Below are 17,194 nucleotides of genomic sequence, written 5' to 3'. Positions count from 1 at the left end.
CTTTATCACTGAGCACCGGGGAAGCCCAACATCATACATAAACTCAAAATGGACTAAAAACCTAAATTTGAGACCAGATAATATAAAACTCTTAGAGGAAAACAGGCAAAATACTCTTTGACATAAAGCATAGCAATATCTTTGTGGATCTACCTCATAGAGTAATGAAAATAAGAGCAAAAATAAACAAATGGAATCTAATTAAACTCAAAAATTTTTGCACAGCAAAGGGAAATCAAACAAAACGATAACCCACAGAATGGGAGAAAATATTTGCAAAAGAAGTGACCAATAAGGGATTAATCTCCAAAATACACGAACAGCTCCTATAGCTGAATATCCAAGAAAACAAAACGAACAATTCAATCAAAAAATAGGCAAACAATCTAAGTAGACATTTCTCCAAAGAAGACATACAGATGGCCAAGAGGCACATGAGAAGGAGCTCAACATCACCAATTATGAAAGATGCAAAAAAAAAACCAAAAAAAAACTACAATGAGATATCACCACACACCAGTCGAGTAGCCATCATCAAAAAGTTTACAGCCAGTCATTTCTGCAGAGAGTGTGGAGAAAAGGGAACCCTCCTACATTGTTGGCGGGAATATAAATTGGTATAACCACTACAGAGAATAGTATAGAAAGAGAGTTACCATATGATCCAGCAATCTCATTCCTGAGCATATATCCACAGAAAACCGTACTTCAAAAAGATACATGCAGCCCAATGTTCACTGCAGCACCATTTACAATAGTCAAGACATGGAGGCAACCTAAGTGTCCATCAACAGAGGAAGGGACACACACACACAGCGGAATCTCAGCCCTAGGAAGAGGGAAATAATACCATTTACAGCAACATGAATGAACCTGGAGACTGTCATACTAAGCAAAATAAGTCGGACAGAGAAAGACAAATACCACATGATATCACTTATATGTAGAATCTAAAAAAAGGATAAAAATGAACACAACAGACTCACAGACTTCGAAAGCAGACTTATGGTTGTCAAGGTGGAGGGGAGCGATAGACTGAGAGTTCAGGACTGACAGATACTCACTAGTATATATGGAATGAATAGCCCACAGGGACCTACTGTATAGCACAGGGAACTCTACTCAATATTCTGCAATGGGAAAAGAATCTGAAAAAGAATGGATATGCATATATGTACAGCTGAGTAGCTCTGTTGTACACCTGAAACTCACACAATATTGTAAATCAACTATTCTCCAATATAACATAAAAATTAAATATTATTCCTATTTTCCAGATGAGGAAATTAATTATAGCCCAAAAGACCCTCTAACTTGCACCACTTAGCCAGTAGGGCTGAATCCAGCCTTCCAAGCCCACACAGTGAGGGCATCCTTGAAGAAGATGCTGAAGATGTAAAGACGGAATTAATCATGACAGTAAAACACCTGTGAACATGTGATGACCATTTATACTAAGCCAGACTGCATCCCAAGTCCCTTCTATGGATTAATTGAGTTAATAGAACCCCCAGCTCTAATAGTACATACTAATATTACCCTCATTTTTGCATAAGGAAACAGGTACAGAGAAATGAATGAACTCGCCCAAGGTGACATAGCTAATAAGCAGCAGTACTAGAATTCAAGCCCAGGCAGTCTAGCCTGGGAGCCTGCCCCTCCACTGGCCTCTCCTGGCTCCCCGGAATGGTGAGGTTGCTGTACTCAGAGAGCTGCTCCTCGCACTGAACTGAAGCGAGCCTCTATCAACCACCTGACTTCGCCTGAATGCAGCCCTCTGGAAGCGCAAGGGTTGAGGGACAGCTTCCCCTGCTGGGGACAGCGCCCGTCTCATGGTGCCCGGAGCCGTGTCCTTTCTGTGTCTGTGTCCTCCAGCCATTCCCTGTTTCTGGTCCCGATTTCCACTGGGGTCAATCAGACTCTGTCTCCCAAAACCACTGTGGCTTACAAGGTCCCTAGGTGACGTAGATTAAGAGAGAATCCAGGGAGACTATTATTCTATAATATTCTCCCAGTACCTGGGGGGCAGAAGTCTCAAGAGTCAAGACTGCCATAGAGACAGCAACTTTCATAAAGACCTTAGGACTGTTGATATTTTAAACACTTCCCAAGGCCCTTCCACTCCTCCATCCCCATCCCATCCCGCTGCTGTCTGGGCACTGTGCTGTTCACTGTCTGCTCAGCTGAGACCCACAGCCCACTCCTCCTGGCCCTGCTCTGAGGCCCCATGGCCTGTGTTACAGGCGCTCCGGTTGTCAGCTGGGTTTGGTGAACAGGGGACGCCCGCAGGCTGACACTGAGTGGAGAGAGGGGCTGTGTCTGTGTCTCCCCTGCATGGCCCTGCCCGCCCTTAGTGGGCTTGACTCCTGCTCTGCCCCAGCCCCAGCCTAGCCAGTCCTTCCCTTCAGGCCTGGGGTGGCAACACCCTTCGCCACAGTAGGTCTCATGGGTGCCCTGGTCCTACCCACGCTTCTGTACATGCTCCCTTCACACGCACACCCCTTGAACCATGCCATCTTATTTCTGCTAGACCCTGCCCAGGTCAGATGCCCACGTCTGAACCAATCTGGGGGTTTGTGGGTAAGAGAACCTTATCAGGAGACTCCACTTGCTGAATTAACTGCTGCCTTTTGTCCTGGGATGCTAGATCTTGACCTTGAGAGCTCTTGGCATCTTACAGACTTGTCAATATCAGAGGCATCCTAACATAATTAGCAGGAAGGAAGGAAGAAAGAGAACACATTGGCTGGGGATGATTCTAGCAGTTAGTGGGGAGTGGAACACAGTTTGAAAGAATCTGCCCCTCCAGGTTCATGGATCATCCTAATACCAAACCTCCATACTTATGAACACGAAGCCAATACTTGATCTTTCTGCCTATTACGAAATGCCCCAGAAATGGCTGAGTGGATTCTTCCTTGAATTTGGAAACCGTGCTTGCAATGGTCTGACTTAAAACAAGGCTCACATGACAAGGGCAGTCCCTTCCCAGAGAAGCTGGAGGTGAGGGCAGGGGAGTACAGGAGGGGGGACACACAGGCTGGTGCTGGTCTCCGCGAAGAAGCCCCCATTTGGAGGACGCCATGGCGGGTGCCCCCAGCTCCTGCTGTTCATCTGGAGTGGGGCTGCTTCTCCAAGGGGCGACTCTATGAACTCGGAACTCCAGGGTGAACGTCATCAGGGCCTAACTTACATCACAAAGTTCAGGGGCTCCCCAGGGAGGGGACGGGCAGGGGCCAGTGGCATTCTGTGTCCCTGTGTGTGTCTGAGCTCCCATATCCTGGTAACACTGTTCTAGAGACATGCTCATTTTTGTCAGTGACCTTCTCACCCTGTAAACCCTGAACCTAAGCTCATTAATCCTACTTTGGTCTGACCCCATTCACAGCACCAGGGGGACTATTAGCTCTCTTGTTCTGGATCAGAATCTCCAATGAGGACAGCCTGTGATCAAAGTCACTTGTCTTTTGTGGGAGCCATATGGCTATATTGACCCATATTGAAGTTGCAGTCAGTGGTAACTCCCGTCTCTTTTTCATTTGAAAAGAGAACGAAAGGAGAGGAAAAAGTCTCGTCAATGGACGTTATCCAGGGATCAAGGAGGAAACAGTGGGGGTCTGGAGTGAAATGATGATGAAGCAATGGTGGGCTGCTGGCTGTCTCTAGAGCTTCTTATGAGGAGTGGGTTTCCTGCTCTAGACCGCTTCCCTCATTTCTGGTCTTTGTGGCCCTTTGACCTGAGGAAGGCTGCAGGGCTCTGGAATCTGGGGTCCGCTGACTGTCAGGCCCCAAGGCTACTGACTGCGGCCCGCTCTGGCTCGGCCCACCCCCACCTCTGTGACCTCACTTCCATTTACTTCTCAGGCCTGAGCTAACTGTTTCTTCCTCAGGAGTCTTCTCCCAAATGATCCTAGGCTGTCAGGTCCCTCTGTTCAGCTGCAGCATCAGCAGAGCACCCTGCACGTTTTCTTATGAGCACTTATTAGAGTGCCATCTGATTATCTGTGGAATTATGGGGTCAGTGTTACGAGGACAGGCAGCAGGTGAATGCAGTTCACCAGAGCCCAGCACTTAGGCCAGAGGGGACACTGAGTACCCATCTGCTTAATGAATGAATGAATATAATACACATCCAAGGGGCCTGTGAGGTCATCTAACTCAACTCTTTCCTTTCTGCCACATCCCTGCAAATGAGGGGTGTCTCTGTGTGCGAAGCCTCTGGGGCTGGGAACTCAGACTCGGGGCTTGGACTCCTCGAAAGCTCTTTATGTTTGCAGGGCCTTTACAGCCATGTTTCCACATTCCTATGGCTTCTTCCTCCTGTCTGCCTCTTTACCACACACCATCATCTCCACAACATCCCACTCAAGACCTAATCCGAATACCACCGTGATCCAAGTTTTCTTCTTGCCCTGGTCCCAGTGATTCTTGGGAAAGAGGCATGTCACACTGGTTTCAGAGCTCCTTGTGAACTGAATGTGATCCCTGTAACTATTACGAGGCTGCAGGCTCCACAAGGGCAGGGCCCGCGTTGCCCCCAGGCCCTGATGCATCCTCAGGACCCAGCACAGAGCCTGGCACAGGACAGGCACACACAAGATACCAGATGGGTGGAAACCTGACTGCCAACTTCGCCTGTCTTCAGAGACTCTTTGGGGCTTCCCTGGAGACTCACCAGTAAAGAATCTGCCTGCAATGCAGGAGACGGTGGGTTTGATCCTTGGGTCAGGAAGATCCCCTGGAGGAGGGCATGACAACCCACTCCAGTATTCTTGCCTGAAGAATTTCATGGACAGAGGAACCTGGTGGGCTACAGTCCATGGGGTCACAAAGAGCTGGACATGACTTAGTGATTGAGCACGCATGCAGAAACTCTTTAGTTACTAGGCCCTGGGGAAGAAAACGGGTTAGTGGCTGCAAAGTGATACATACGCAGATGACTCGGTTGGGTGACCCGATGCTAGAGCCAGGGGGTGAGATGGAAGTTTCAGATGTCCGCCGATGCTGTGGGAGAGAGGAAGGCAGAGGGTGAGAGGCTGCGCCTGCCGCTTGGTGGGGCGGGGAGATGGGGTACAGTTCTTTGGGACACATTAGTAATACTGCTAAAAGCACTCTCTAGCTCTTTCTGTACTACCTCTTTACAGTCTGCCTTTTAAATCAATGTCTGACTGTGAATGAAAGTGGAAATGCACAGGACCTTACGCGGTTGGACAGAATTTGTTTTTCAAGTATTTTTAACTGGCCTGTTAGATAGCAGTGAGAGTCGCTCAGTTGTGTCCGACTCTTTGCGATCCCATGGACTGGAGCCCACCAGGCTCCTCTGTTTATGGAATTCTCCAGGCAAGAAAAATCTACTCATAAAAACTTGTCATTTTGGCTTATCCTAGTCAATAATGTATTTACTTTAAATGGATAAAACTGGTTAGCCTCGTTCTTTAGCAGTTTGTTTATACAAAATGGAAAGGTAGGTTAAATGCTGCGTAATTTGCACAATATGCTGATTCTTTTTATAGTGTACCCATTGCAAAATGACGTCAACCTAAGTGAGAAACTTAAAAAATCTTTCTCTGAACAATGGCAATGATGGCTTAATGGCTCCCTTAACAGAAAAGCACTGTGTTCATCTTTGGTGTGCTTAAGAGAGTGGTAGCAAGCGTGGTTAAATAGTAAACAAATTGGAAATCAAGGTTCACTATGTGGTTTTAGGCATCTCAAGTTCCTGATCTGTGCAATGAGGGGCTTGTCTTAAGGACTGCTACATCCCCTTCAGGATCTCTCATCCTACAAGGTAAAGCCACTAGAGAAGCCTGCAAAGCATTCTAAGTTGGGCCACATGGCACCACTTCCCAAACGGAGATCACAGACTACTGTGTCTCTGGGGAGATGAATTTAGGAAAAAATTTGATAATACTGAGTCATAGAGTGAGAGAATAAAACGTAAAATTCTATTTCAATCCTCTTGGTTAGATTAAGGAAGAAATCTTAATTTGGTCCTAATACGTTTCAATAACAATTGCTAATTCTGTTCCCCAACTCTCTCCCCCACCTTTCTTTTTTAGAAAAAAGAAAGTACAGGCAACGTGATTAGCTAAAATTTCTAGAGTTAGTCTTCTAAAATATTTCATTTTCAATGAATTTATTTTAGGGTTGCCTTCTATTTATAGAAAGCAAAATACTGATTTTCCACTGGGTGATACAAAGTCTCATTTTAAAATAAGTTTGATTAACTAAAAAGGAGTAAGTGATTTCAACAAAAAAAGAAGTACATGATGATATAAATGGTACACAGATACAGCAAAAAGCATCACGTTTGTAGACAGGTAACTGAAATTTGAGAAGCGCCAACAAAGAGAAAGAAATTGTTGAAGAAAAGGACAAATACGTCTTCTTACACCTTGAAAATGAGAGGCCTTGGAAGAAATTGGGGAAAAAACTCACAGCTCAAAAAAATTTGCATCAATAACCAGCTCTTTCACAAATGGAACAGACGAGATGGCAAAGGGTATAGTTTAACCAGCTGGTCAGAAACTGTACACATGTGTTTTGAGTTGAGATTCCAGCAGGTAACTTTCATAGCATCCCAAAGCCGAGTTAATACCAGGGACCAGGGTGGAGAGACACCTTAGAGGTCATCGGGGGACCCCAACACACACCCCAGGGCTCCCCTCCATAGCATCAAGGACTTGGGAGCCGTGCCCCACCCCTCCTGCAGTCCTAGGATCAAGAACCCAGATTCATGGGCCTTCCTGGTACAGTCATTCAGAGGGACACAGGACCTCAGCTGCTCCAGCATGTGCCTGGGGAGGCTGGCTGTGCTCCTGTCTGGCTGCACGACTTGGGGACAGTCATCACCCTCTTTAAGGCCCTGGTTTTCTCACAAGCAAGGATACAATTCCTTACCCATCTGCCCTGCGGTGTTAAAACAAATCAGAGGGTGGCTGTGAAGACGCTTTGCAAACTGTCAACTTCTGTGACAATTTTAACCACTATTATTAATGAATGACCTTAGGCTGGGGAAAAACCATGGCATCTGTGCCTCATAGAGGCCACCATCCTGGCGAGTAATGAGAAGGGTGTAGCCTTGCCCCAGAAACATGAAAAACTCATATTCATACAGTGCTTTACAGTTTTCAAAGTGCTCTCACATCCAAAGTCTCAATCCCTTCAAAACCTCCATGAGGTGGATGTTACTGTTAAGGAAATCCAAGGATACAGGCACACGTTTGAAAGCGTGCACACTAAGGCGTGATTCTCTAGCAAAGCGCAGTGCCTCCAACCTGGGACTAGAAGTCTGGTTTGGTATCATCACCACCTTTGCTTACCTTTAACTTCTTCTCTGCCCGGGCTGCCTGCTTGCAGATGGGGTGCCAGACCTCAGAACCTAAGCGACCAGGAAAATAATAAAAATTTCAGACCTTTCACACCCACCAGAATCCTGGGTTTCTCCCCATGCCCACCTCCATTTACTCCCCTGTCAGCACATGTGCCTGACAGCAGCCAGGAGGACCTCCTGGTTTTCCTGGATCTCAGCTGCAACATCGCTCCAGCCACCCACACACTCTCTGCCTGTCCACACCCTGCCCTTCCCCAAGGTCCACATCTCATGACATCCTGTGAACCTTCTTACCTGGCAGCTGCGAGTGACTTGGCTCTCCTCTGTGATCCATCATTCTTTGTATCATTCCCAGCACATATGGCCTTAAAACATAGTAGCTTGTGGATTTATCACCCCAACTAAATTAAGAGATCCTTGTGGGTGGGAGCTGAGCTTGCTTCATTACTGGGTCTCCCACAGCATCCAGCATGGGGCTTTGCTCTCAGCAGAGGCTCTGTACATGTTTGTGGGGTGATGAGATGAGTGGAGGATTGGCAGTGAGTGACACAGAGCAGGTGGTCAATAAATATTTGTCGAATGAATGAATGACAGTGGAGGTGAAATAAAGGGACAGCCCGTATGAACTCCAGCCTTCCTCTCTCATCAGAGACTTAGGACAGTCTACCAGAGCTATCATGTTCAAGGGGAGGAGGTGTCATGACGCATATTCTGCTCCAGAGCACAGTCTTGACCTGCTAAATCCTGAGAGACTTCAGACTCCTCAAATTTAGTATATTCGGCTGCCCATGTTTTCTTGTGTGTGTGTGGGGGGTCCAGTTGGCCAGGCCCCAACCGGACAGGCCTATTTGGAAAGCATGAGCAACAGGTGGCCAGTCACGTGTTGAGAAGAAGCCCCAAATATCACACATTCCCCAAAGAAAGGACAGGTGTCCTGGATTAGAAGGAAAAATAGGAACATGTTATCCCTCTGGTGCCACTGTTCCTGTAATCAACCCTAAAAGGAAAGGAGCCAGCAAATGGCTAGATTCCTGAGCTCCCAGATGGCATTTGTTTGTCTGACTTTGTTTTTAGAATATCTTTTCCATTACAGTTTGTTGCCTGGAACCACTAGGGCTGGATACTGAGTAAGTGACAGCGGGTAGTGTAAGGTTGAACAGTGAGGTGGAGACAGGAGGGGCCCAAAGTTAGCAGCCCTTCTGGGCTCTGCTCCGTCCCAGTTTCTTCATCTGAGTAACAGTGAGGTGGGCTTTGGAGGGCCTGAGATGTTATTTTCATCTCAAAAATTTGAATGCCAGGGCCAGTTTTGTCACTTGAGGGACAGGGATCTGATTCTTGTTTGCTGATGTTTGCAGGTGTTTGCTTGCTGACGCTAACTGGTTCTGCATGAGTGTATTTCCTCCCAGTGAAAAGTGGCAATGGCTCTTGGAACCCAGTAGGGGGACCCTGGGTCTGCAGCTGGAGCCAGCGATCTTAGGGTGTGTCTACTATCAAGTGATGGGTGGGGACCCCAGCTTTGGGAATAATTAGAGAGAGCATTTCCAGGTCCTCGCTGAGTTGCCTCTGAATCTACCAGCAGTTGTTTATTGCAGTGGCTCTGGCAGGAAGCACACGTTACAGGTCATTGTAGGAAATGGATGAGGGGTACACAGATGTCTCAGAAGGTCATGAGATTAAGTGAGAGAGACACAGGGAAGGTAAAGGGTCAGACGGAGGTTCTCATGGGGGGAAGTGAAGCTCAGAGGGAACAGGTCAGACTAGATGATCTCTCCAGGCCACAGACATATCTGTTCTGAAATAAGGCCGAGCCACAACTGGCTTCAGTATTCTCCATACAGGAAAACAGATTTTCATAAGTAGTGTGTGTGTGTGAAGGGGGAGGGAGGGATCAAAAGGAAGAAATAAACTGTAAGTAAATAGTTATAATCTTTAAAAATTAAAAAAAAATTGAAATTTTTAAAAATCAGAAGTTTGGGTTTTGGCAGTATATCATTTAAATTAAAGAGGGAAGGGGGACTTCCCTGGTGGTCCAGGGAGACTCTGTGCTCCTAATGTAGGGGCCCGGGTTTGATTCCTGGTCAGGGAACTAAATACCACATGCCGCAACCAAGACTGGGCACAGCCAAACAAACAAATTTATCATATATATATATAATATAAATAAAGAGAGGGATTTGTTGGAGTTAGTGGCAAACTTAGATAAATGAAGGTAAGAAAAGATGATTTGTTCATAAAGACCTCTGTGAGATTATGGTCTGCATATGTCATCAGTCAATAGCCTTCTTCCTAAAATAGTACCTGATGCAGATGAATGAATGACTGGTTGGAGCCTATCTTTGTATTTTTTTTAAAAAAGAGAGACAGACTGGTATGTGCCCACAGGATACTGGTGACCAGGATGGGGAGGGGACCCAAAATTAGGCCTTAAAGTAGGGTCTTCTCCATGGAGAAGACGTAACAGAAAGGAGGAAAGGACTTTTGAATATGTCAATGCCTCTCCAGGGGAAGAGAGATTAACTTGCTCAGTGAGTCTTACAAAGCAGAACAAGGATTAAGGGCAGGCGAGTGGGAGGTACAAGGTACTGGGTATAAGACAGGATCAAGGTTGTACTGTACAACACAGGGAATATAGACAATATTTCATAACAACTGTAAATGGAAAATAGCCTTTCAAAATTGCATAAAAATGAATTAAAAGACTTTCAAAAATTGAAAAAAAAAGTATTAAGGGCAGAAGTTTCAGGGAAGGAAAATTTAACCTTTTAAGACTGAATGGGTTCACTCAGAGAGTGAGCCTCTCGTCCCTGGCAATATTCAAGCACACATTGGGTGTATAGTTGCTCAGCAGGGACATTTTTGAGGAGACACATCATGTAGTAGTTACCCTAATAGATGTTTATTATCTCTCCAAACCCTTAGAGTTCATAATCTGAGCCACAGTCAGCTCCCAGTCTTGTTTTCGTTGACTGTATAGAGCTTCTCCATCTTTGGCTGCAAAGAATATAATCAATCTGATATTGGTGTTGACCATCTGGTGATGTCCATGTGTAGAGTCTTCTCCTCTGTTGTTGGAAGAGGGTGTTTGCTATGACCAGTGCATTTTCTTGGCAAAACTCTATTAGTCTTTGCCCTGCTTCATTCCACATTCCAAGGCCAAATTTTCCTGTTACTCCAGGTGTTTCTTGACTTCCTACTTTTGCATTCCAATCTCCTATAATGAAAAGGACATCTTTTTTGGGTGTTAGTTCTAAAAGATCTTGTGGGTCTTCATAAAACTGTTCAACTTCAGTTTCTTCAGCATTACTGGTTGGGGCATAGACTTGGATAACTGTGATACTGAATGGTTTGCCTTGGAGACAAACAGAGATCATTCTGTCATTTTTGAGATTGCATCCAAGTACTGCATTTTGGACTCTTTTGTTGACCATGATGGCTACTCCATTTCTTCTGAGGGATTCCTACCCGCAGTAGTAGATGTAATGGTCATCTGAGTTAAATTCACCCATTCCAGTCCATTTTAGTTCGCTGATTCCTAGAATGTTGACGTTCACCCTTGCCATCTCTTGTTTGACCACTTCCAATTTGCCTTGATTCATGGACCTGACATTCCAGGTTCCTATGCAATATTGCTCTTTACAGCATCGGATCTTGCTTCTATCACCAGTCACATCCACAACTGGGTATTGTTTTTGCTTTGGCTCCATCCCTTCATTCTTTCTGGAGTTATTTCTCCACTGATCTCCAGTAGCATATTGGGCACCTAATGACCTGGGGAGTTCCTCTTTTGGTATCCTATCATTTTGCCTTTTCCTACTGTTCATGGGGTTCTCAAGGCAAGAATACTGAAGTGGCTTGCCATTCCCTTCTCCAAAAACCGCTAGACCATTCAGATATGACCTAAAACAAATCCCTTATGATTATACAGTGGAAGTGTGAAATAGATTTAAGGGTCTAGATCTGATAGATAGAGTGCCTGATGAACTATGGAATGAGGTTCGTGACATTGTACAGGAGACAGGGATCAAGACCATCCCCATGGAAAAGAAATGCAAAAAAGCAAAATGGCTGCCTGGGGAGGCCGTACAAATAGCTGTGAAAAGAAGAGAGGTGAAAAGCAAAGGAGAAAAGGAAAGATAAAAGCATCTGAATGCAGAGTTCCAAAGAATAGCAAGCAGAGATAAGAAAGCCTTCAACGATCAATGCAAAGAAAAAGAGGAAAACAACAGAATGGGAAAGACTAGAGATCTCTTCAAGAAAATTAGAGATACCAAGGGAACATTTCATGCAAAGATGGGCTCGATAAAGGACAGAAATGGTATGGACCTAACAGAAGCAGAAGATATTAAGAAGAGGTGGTAAGAATACATGGAAGAACTATACAAAAAAGATCTTCACAACTCAGATAATCATGATGATGTGATCACTAATCTAGAGCCAGACATCTTGGAATGTGAAGTCAAGTGGGCCTTAGAAAGCATCACTATGAACAAAGCTAGTGGAGGTGATGGAATTCCAGTTGAGCTGTTTCAAATCCTGAAAGATGATGCTGTGAAAGTGCTGCACTCAATATGCCAGCAAGTTTGGAAAACTCAGCAGTGGCCACAGGACTGGAAAAGGTCAGTTTTCATCCCAATCCCAAAGAAAGGCAATGCCAAAGAATGTTCAATCTACCGCACAATTACACTCATCTCACATGCTAGTAAAGTAACGCTCAAAATTCTCCAAGCCAGACTTCAGCAATACATGAACCGTGAACTCCCTGATGTTCAAGCTGGTTTTAGAAAAGGCAGAAGAACCAGAGATCAAATGCCAACATCCGCTGGATCATGGAAAAGCAAGAGTTTCAGAAAAACATCTATTTCTGCTTCATTGACTATGCCAAAGCCTTTGACTGTGTGGATCACAATAAACTGTGGAAAATTCTGAAAGAGATGGGAATACCAGACCACCTGACCTGCCTCTTGAGAAATCTGTATGCAGGTCAGGAAGCAACAGTTAGAACTGGACATGCAACAACAGACTGGTTCCAAATAGGAAAAGGAGTCCGTTAAGGCTGTATATTGTCACCCTGCTTATTTAACTTCTATGCAGAGTACATCATGAGAAACGCTGGGCTGGAAGAAGCACAAGCTGGAATCAAGATTGCCGAGAGAAATATCAATAACCTCAGATACGCAGATGACACCACCCTTATGGCAGAAAGTGAAGAGGAGCTAAAAAGCCTCTTGATGAAAGTGAAAGGGGAGAGTGAAAAAGTTGGCTTAAAGCTCAACATTCAGAAAACGAAGATCATGGCATCTGGTCCCATCACTTCATGGCAAATAGATGGGGAAACAGTAGAGACAGTGTCAGACTTTATTTTTTTGGGCTCCAAAATCACTGCAGATGGTGACTGCAGCCCTGAAATTAAAAGACGCTTACTTCTTGGAAGAAAAGTTATGACCAACCTAGATAGTATATTCAGAAGCAGAGACATTACTTTGCTGACTAATGTCCGTCTAGTCAAGGCTATGGTTTTTCCTGTGGTCATGTATGGATGTGAGAGTTGGACTGTGAAGAAGGCTGAGTGCCAAAGAATTAATGCGTTTGAACTGTGGTGTTGGAGAAGACTCTTGAGGGTCCCTTGGACTGCAAGGAGATCCAACCAGTCCATTCTGAGGGAGATCAACCCTGGGATTTCTTTGGAAGGAATGATGCTAAAGCCGAAGCTCCAGTACTTTGGCCACCTCATGTAAAGAGTTGACTCATTGGAAAAGACTCTGATGCTGGGAGAGATTGGGGGCAGGAGGAGAAGGGGACAACAGAGGATGAGATGGCTGGATGGCATCACGGACTCGATGGACGTGAGTCTGAGTGAACTCCGGGAGATGGTGATGGACAGGGAGGCCTTGGCGTGCTGCGATTCATGGGGTCACAAAGAGTCGGACACGACTGAGCGACTGAACTGAACTGAACTGAAACCCTTAGAGATTCTGCTTCCAATTTAACAGGCACCTCTGTACAGAAAAAATAATAATAATTTGCCCCATTCAACAATCTGGACCAGAATGTAGGTTCTGCAAGGAGCAGGATTCACATTTGTTTTATCTACGGACAAACCTGAAGGGACCACAGATTCTTAATAAATACTGAATGAATGAAGAAACAAAAGAAACATGATACTCGATTTTAGGCAGTTGAATTCTCTGAAGTGGACTCAGAGATTTGGACAACTGGTATAGTCTAAACTCTGATATGACAGCTACAATTCCAGACTGAGTGTCTGTAAGATTTAGCAGATTAGGGCTTGTTAAAATGGGACCTGTGGACCACCTGCCCAGCAGCCTGGTGAAATGCAGAATCCCGACCACTCCCGCCCCACCCCCAAGAATTCCTGAAGTCAATTTTCTAGAGGGGGGCCTGGCAATCTGCAGTTTTAACAAGCTCCCTAGGTGATTTTTGATTCTAAATTGGAGAACCACAAGGCTAACTACCAGTTAATACTTCAAATCTGTTACCCTGGAATGTCATGGGGTAAAGAAAGCAATGTGACATGACAGAGCTCCTCACCTGCAAGACTTCCACACTGTTAGTTAGACTAGTGATTTCACGACTCACTCTCCCATCCTCTGAGACTATCACCCACAATTCCAGATTCTGCAAATGTTATGGAAGTGAAAGATTAGCTATTTATGATTCAGCTGACTCAGAGTCAGACATCTAAATCTCTAAAACCATCCCTCAGCTGAGCGTTAAGGCTGTTCTGAGTCCCGAGTAGAGTCAGCATTCAGTTTTGCCTGTCTGACTGGTTACAACACACCTCACCCCTGTAACATTTTGGCTTATTTAAGGTTTGAGGACCCACCCCCATCTCTGCCAGACCTGTAAATTCCATGTGCCAACATCTTTCTTTCTTTCTTTTTTTGCATGAGTGGAGATTTATGAAACCCAGAGCTGGAGCTGGTGCCACAGTCTTCCGGAAGCCCAGCCAGGCTTATAGATGCAGCCGGGACTGAAACTGGCCCACCTGAAGGTTCTGTTTGGCAAACACAGTGTTTTTATTTCAAAGTATTTTTGCATATGAATGTTCTTAAACCCTGCAGGAGGCCAGGGACCCTCCCTGCTGTCTGCCTCCCTGCCCTTCTTACTCATTTAAGCAGGCATTTGAGATTTCAGCCCCTAATCCCAGCCAGACTGTTAGGTTTCTTCTCTGGACTTCTCTGGATTATAACAAGTGAGGTTTCTGAGTTCCACCTTTATGTTAGAAGCACTATTTCTGTGAAACAGCCTTGCTAGGACGTTGGAAAGGCTCTTTTAAAATCCCCACTCAGATAGACAAGTGTGGCATATCCATAGAAGGGAATATTATTCAGCTGTAAAAAGGAAGGAGACATTGATGCATGGTACAATGTGGATGAACCTGGAAAACATTATGCTAAGTGGAAGAAGCCAGACACAAAAGGCCACATCTATATGAAATACCCCAAATATGCCATCCAAAGATAGAAAGCAAACTGGTGGCTGCCAGGGGCTCAGAGGAGGGGAAATAGGGAGCAACTGCTTAATGGCTGTGGCTTTCTTTTTGGGGTGATGACAATGTTCTGGAACTAGATTGAAGCAGTGGTTGCACAGCATTGTGAATGCACCAAAAGCTACTAAGGGGTTCACTCTAAAATGGGTAATTTTATGTACGTGAATACTACCTCAATTTAAAAAAATTCCCCACCCCCACCACTAGGGGATGCTTCTGTAGACCAAAGGACACTGCTCACTCATTACTAAGGGTTCTTAGCAAGAGAACAATGAGTCAGCCTTTCTGTTGAATTTGACATGTAGTAATAACAATTGAGTGAGTGAGTGAAAGTTCCTCAGTTGTGTTGGACTCTTTGTGACTCTTTGCCACTGTAGCGCACCAGGCTCCTCTCTGTGGGATTTTCCAGGCAAGAATACTGGAGTGGGTTGCCCTTCCTTTCTCCAGAGGATCTTCCCGACCCAGGGGTCGAACCCAGGTCTCCCGCACTGCAGGTGGACTCTTTACCGTCTGAGCCACCAGGGAAGCCCAGTAACAACAGTATCATCATTATAATCTTGGCCACTGGGAAATCTTCACCATATACGAGGCAGTTTATACATTATTTAATGTAATATTCCCCAAAGGTTCAATCCTGGTTATGACACCTACTAGTTTCATTGCCTAGAGCAGGTCAGTGACCGCTCCGTGCCTCAGCTTCCCCATCTAGAACAGAGAGATGGTTATAGTGCCCGCCCTGTACATCTGCTATATGGATTAACGCGTTAATACGTGTAGAGCACTGAGAACCGCGTCCGCCAAGAGCAGGCACCATGTAAGTGTCAGTTGTTGCCACTCTTATTTTTTGTCAAACCCCGCTGGCCAGGATCTAGTTAGGGTGAGGGGAAGGGAGTAATGGGGAGACCTGCAGGGGGTGGGTGGTGTTTACTCTCCTCCTCCCAGAGCTGGGGCCTGGCTGGGCGAGGGGCATGCAGCAAGCAGAGGGTGGTTGGGCAGGTGCAGTCACTGAGCCAAAGCCTGGCTTGGCGGCCAGCACACTTTCTGGAAGGCTGGGCTGGTGCCCAGGGATGAGGGCACTGGGGAGAAGTGGAAAAGACCAGTTTGCCTGGACCTGACATGATCAAGTAGGCCTGAAGCTTATTGAAAAGTTTGAAGGAGGAAAGTGCTTGGCCACCATGATGCTGGAGAGGAGAGCAGGCAGCATAAGGAAAAGAGAATGGGCAGCCTGGAGGCACCTAGTAATTCACAGGTTGCTAACAATAGTAACAGCCCTGTAATTCAAGTGTATTGAGTGCTTCGTCAATGTCAGGTGCTAAGTAGTCTTATTATTCTTATTGTTACAAATAGTATTTAGAGACTGCCTGTGCCAGACTTTATGTTACATACTTTACAATAATAGTGACTGAGTAAAAAATAATAATGATCACTAACATGCGCTGAGCCCTATGCTAGATATTGATAATGATGATGATATTAACAGCAGCCAGCATTTATTAGTCTTGGCTCAGGGGAATGGCCCTTTTGATGTGACTGGGTGTTTATCATGAGCTTGGGCTGGTGGGCTGGTGGTGGCAGGTTTGATGGGAAGGCTTTTCTGTGCATTTGGTCATTTAATCCTCACCAGATCCTGGTAAGATAGGGCCTGTGGTTATCAGTGTTTCAAGAGGGGGAAACTGGAGTTTGGGGAGCTTAGATGTCTTCCCTGCTCACCTATTGCTGCCTCCCGGCCAGTGTCCACACGCGCCCAGAGTTAGGCTCCTTGGCATCACTTTGGGGCTTCTCTGCTGAACCGGGCAGGAGATGCTGCCTCGCTGCTCCCACAGTGCCCAGGAGCTGGCCACACCTCCTTCCCCGGACAGGGAGGCAGTCAGCCTAGATCTGCACAGGGGAAGCCACACACAAAAGGAGCAGGGAGAAGACCCACCTGCTGCCCCCCATGCGCCCCTCAACCCAGCTGGGCTGCTCCTGGACACTCCCAAGTTTTGTGAGCTCATCAGTCCCTTTTTACCTGATGGCATTCGAGTTGAGTTCCTGCCACCTAAGGAGTCCACACCAATAAAACATCTCATTGAGCTAAAACCTGAGTATCTGACAAGTTCTTGACTTCCCCAGCAGGCAATTTTGTTTCCTAGAAAATAGAGGAAGCAACCAGGGAAATTGCTACTCTAGACCTAATTCTGACCAACATGGACAAATTGACTGGTGAAGTTGATGTGACACGTAACTGGCGAGGAAATGGCCATGTCGTCTGGAGTTTGTGGTGCAAGGAGCAAGTCGGAAACAGACTCTACATGTACAAGTCTTAAACTACCATGCTATAATATTTTCTATATGATTCAAGATGTTTGGTA

The 17,194-nt window shown here is 45.7% G+C and overlaps 1 protein-coding gene across 2 annotated transcripts in view; it reads right to left on the bottom strand.

Moving 5' to 3' along the window:
* Nucleotides 1–17,194, bottom strand: part of ABLIM3 (actin binding LIM protein family member 3) — a 132,761-nt gene that overhangs the window by 26,410 nt on the left and 89,157 nt on the right. For both annotated transcript variants that reach the window (XM_012178759.5, XM_060416591.1), the window contains exons 8-9: nucleotides 7,323–7,381; nucleotides 4,933–5,004 (exon numbers count right to left, since the gene is read on the bottom strand). In XM_012178759.5, coding sequence (XP_012034149.2) covers nucleotides 4,933–5,004; nucleotides 7,323–7,381 — 131 coding nt within the window. The remainder of the gene's footprint in view (nucleotides 1–4,932; nucleotides 5,005–7,322; nucleotides 7,382–17,194) is intronic.

This window comes from Ovis aries, chromosome 5, assembly GCF_016772045.2.
Source record: "Ovis aries strain OAR_USU_Benz2616 breed Rambouillet chromosome 5, ARS-UI_Ramb_v3.0, whole genome shotgun sequence".
NCBI lineage: Eukaryota > Metazoa > Chordata > Mammalia > Artiodactyla > Bovidae > Ovis > Ovis aries.
This window is presented reverse-complemented; position numbering and strand designations above follow the sequence as displayed.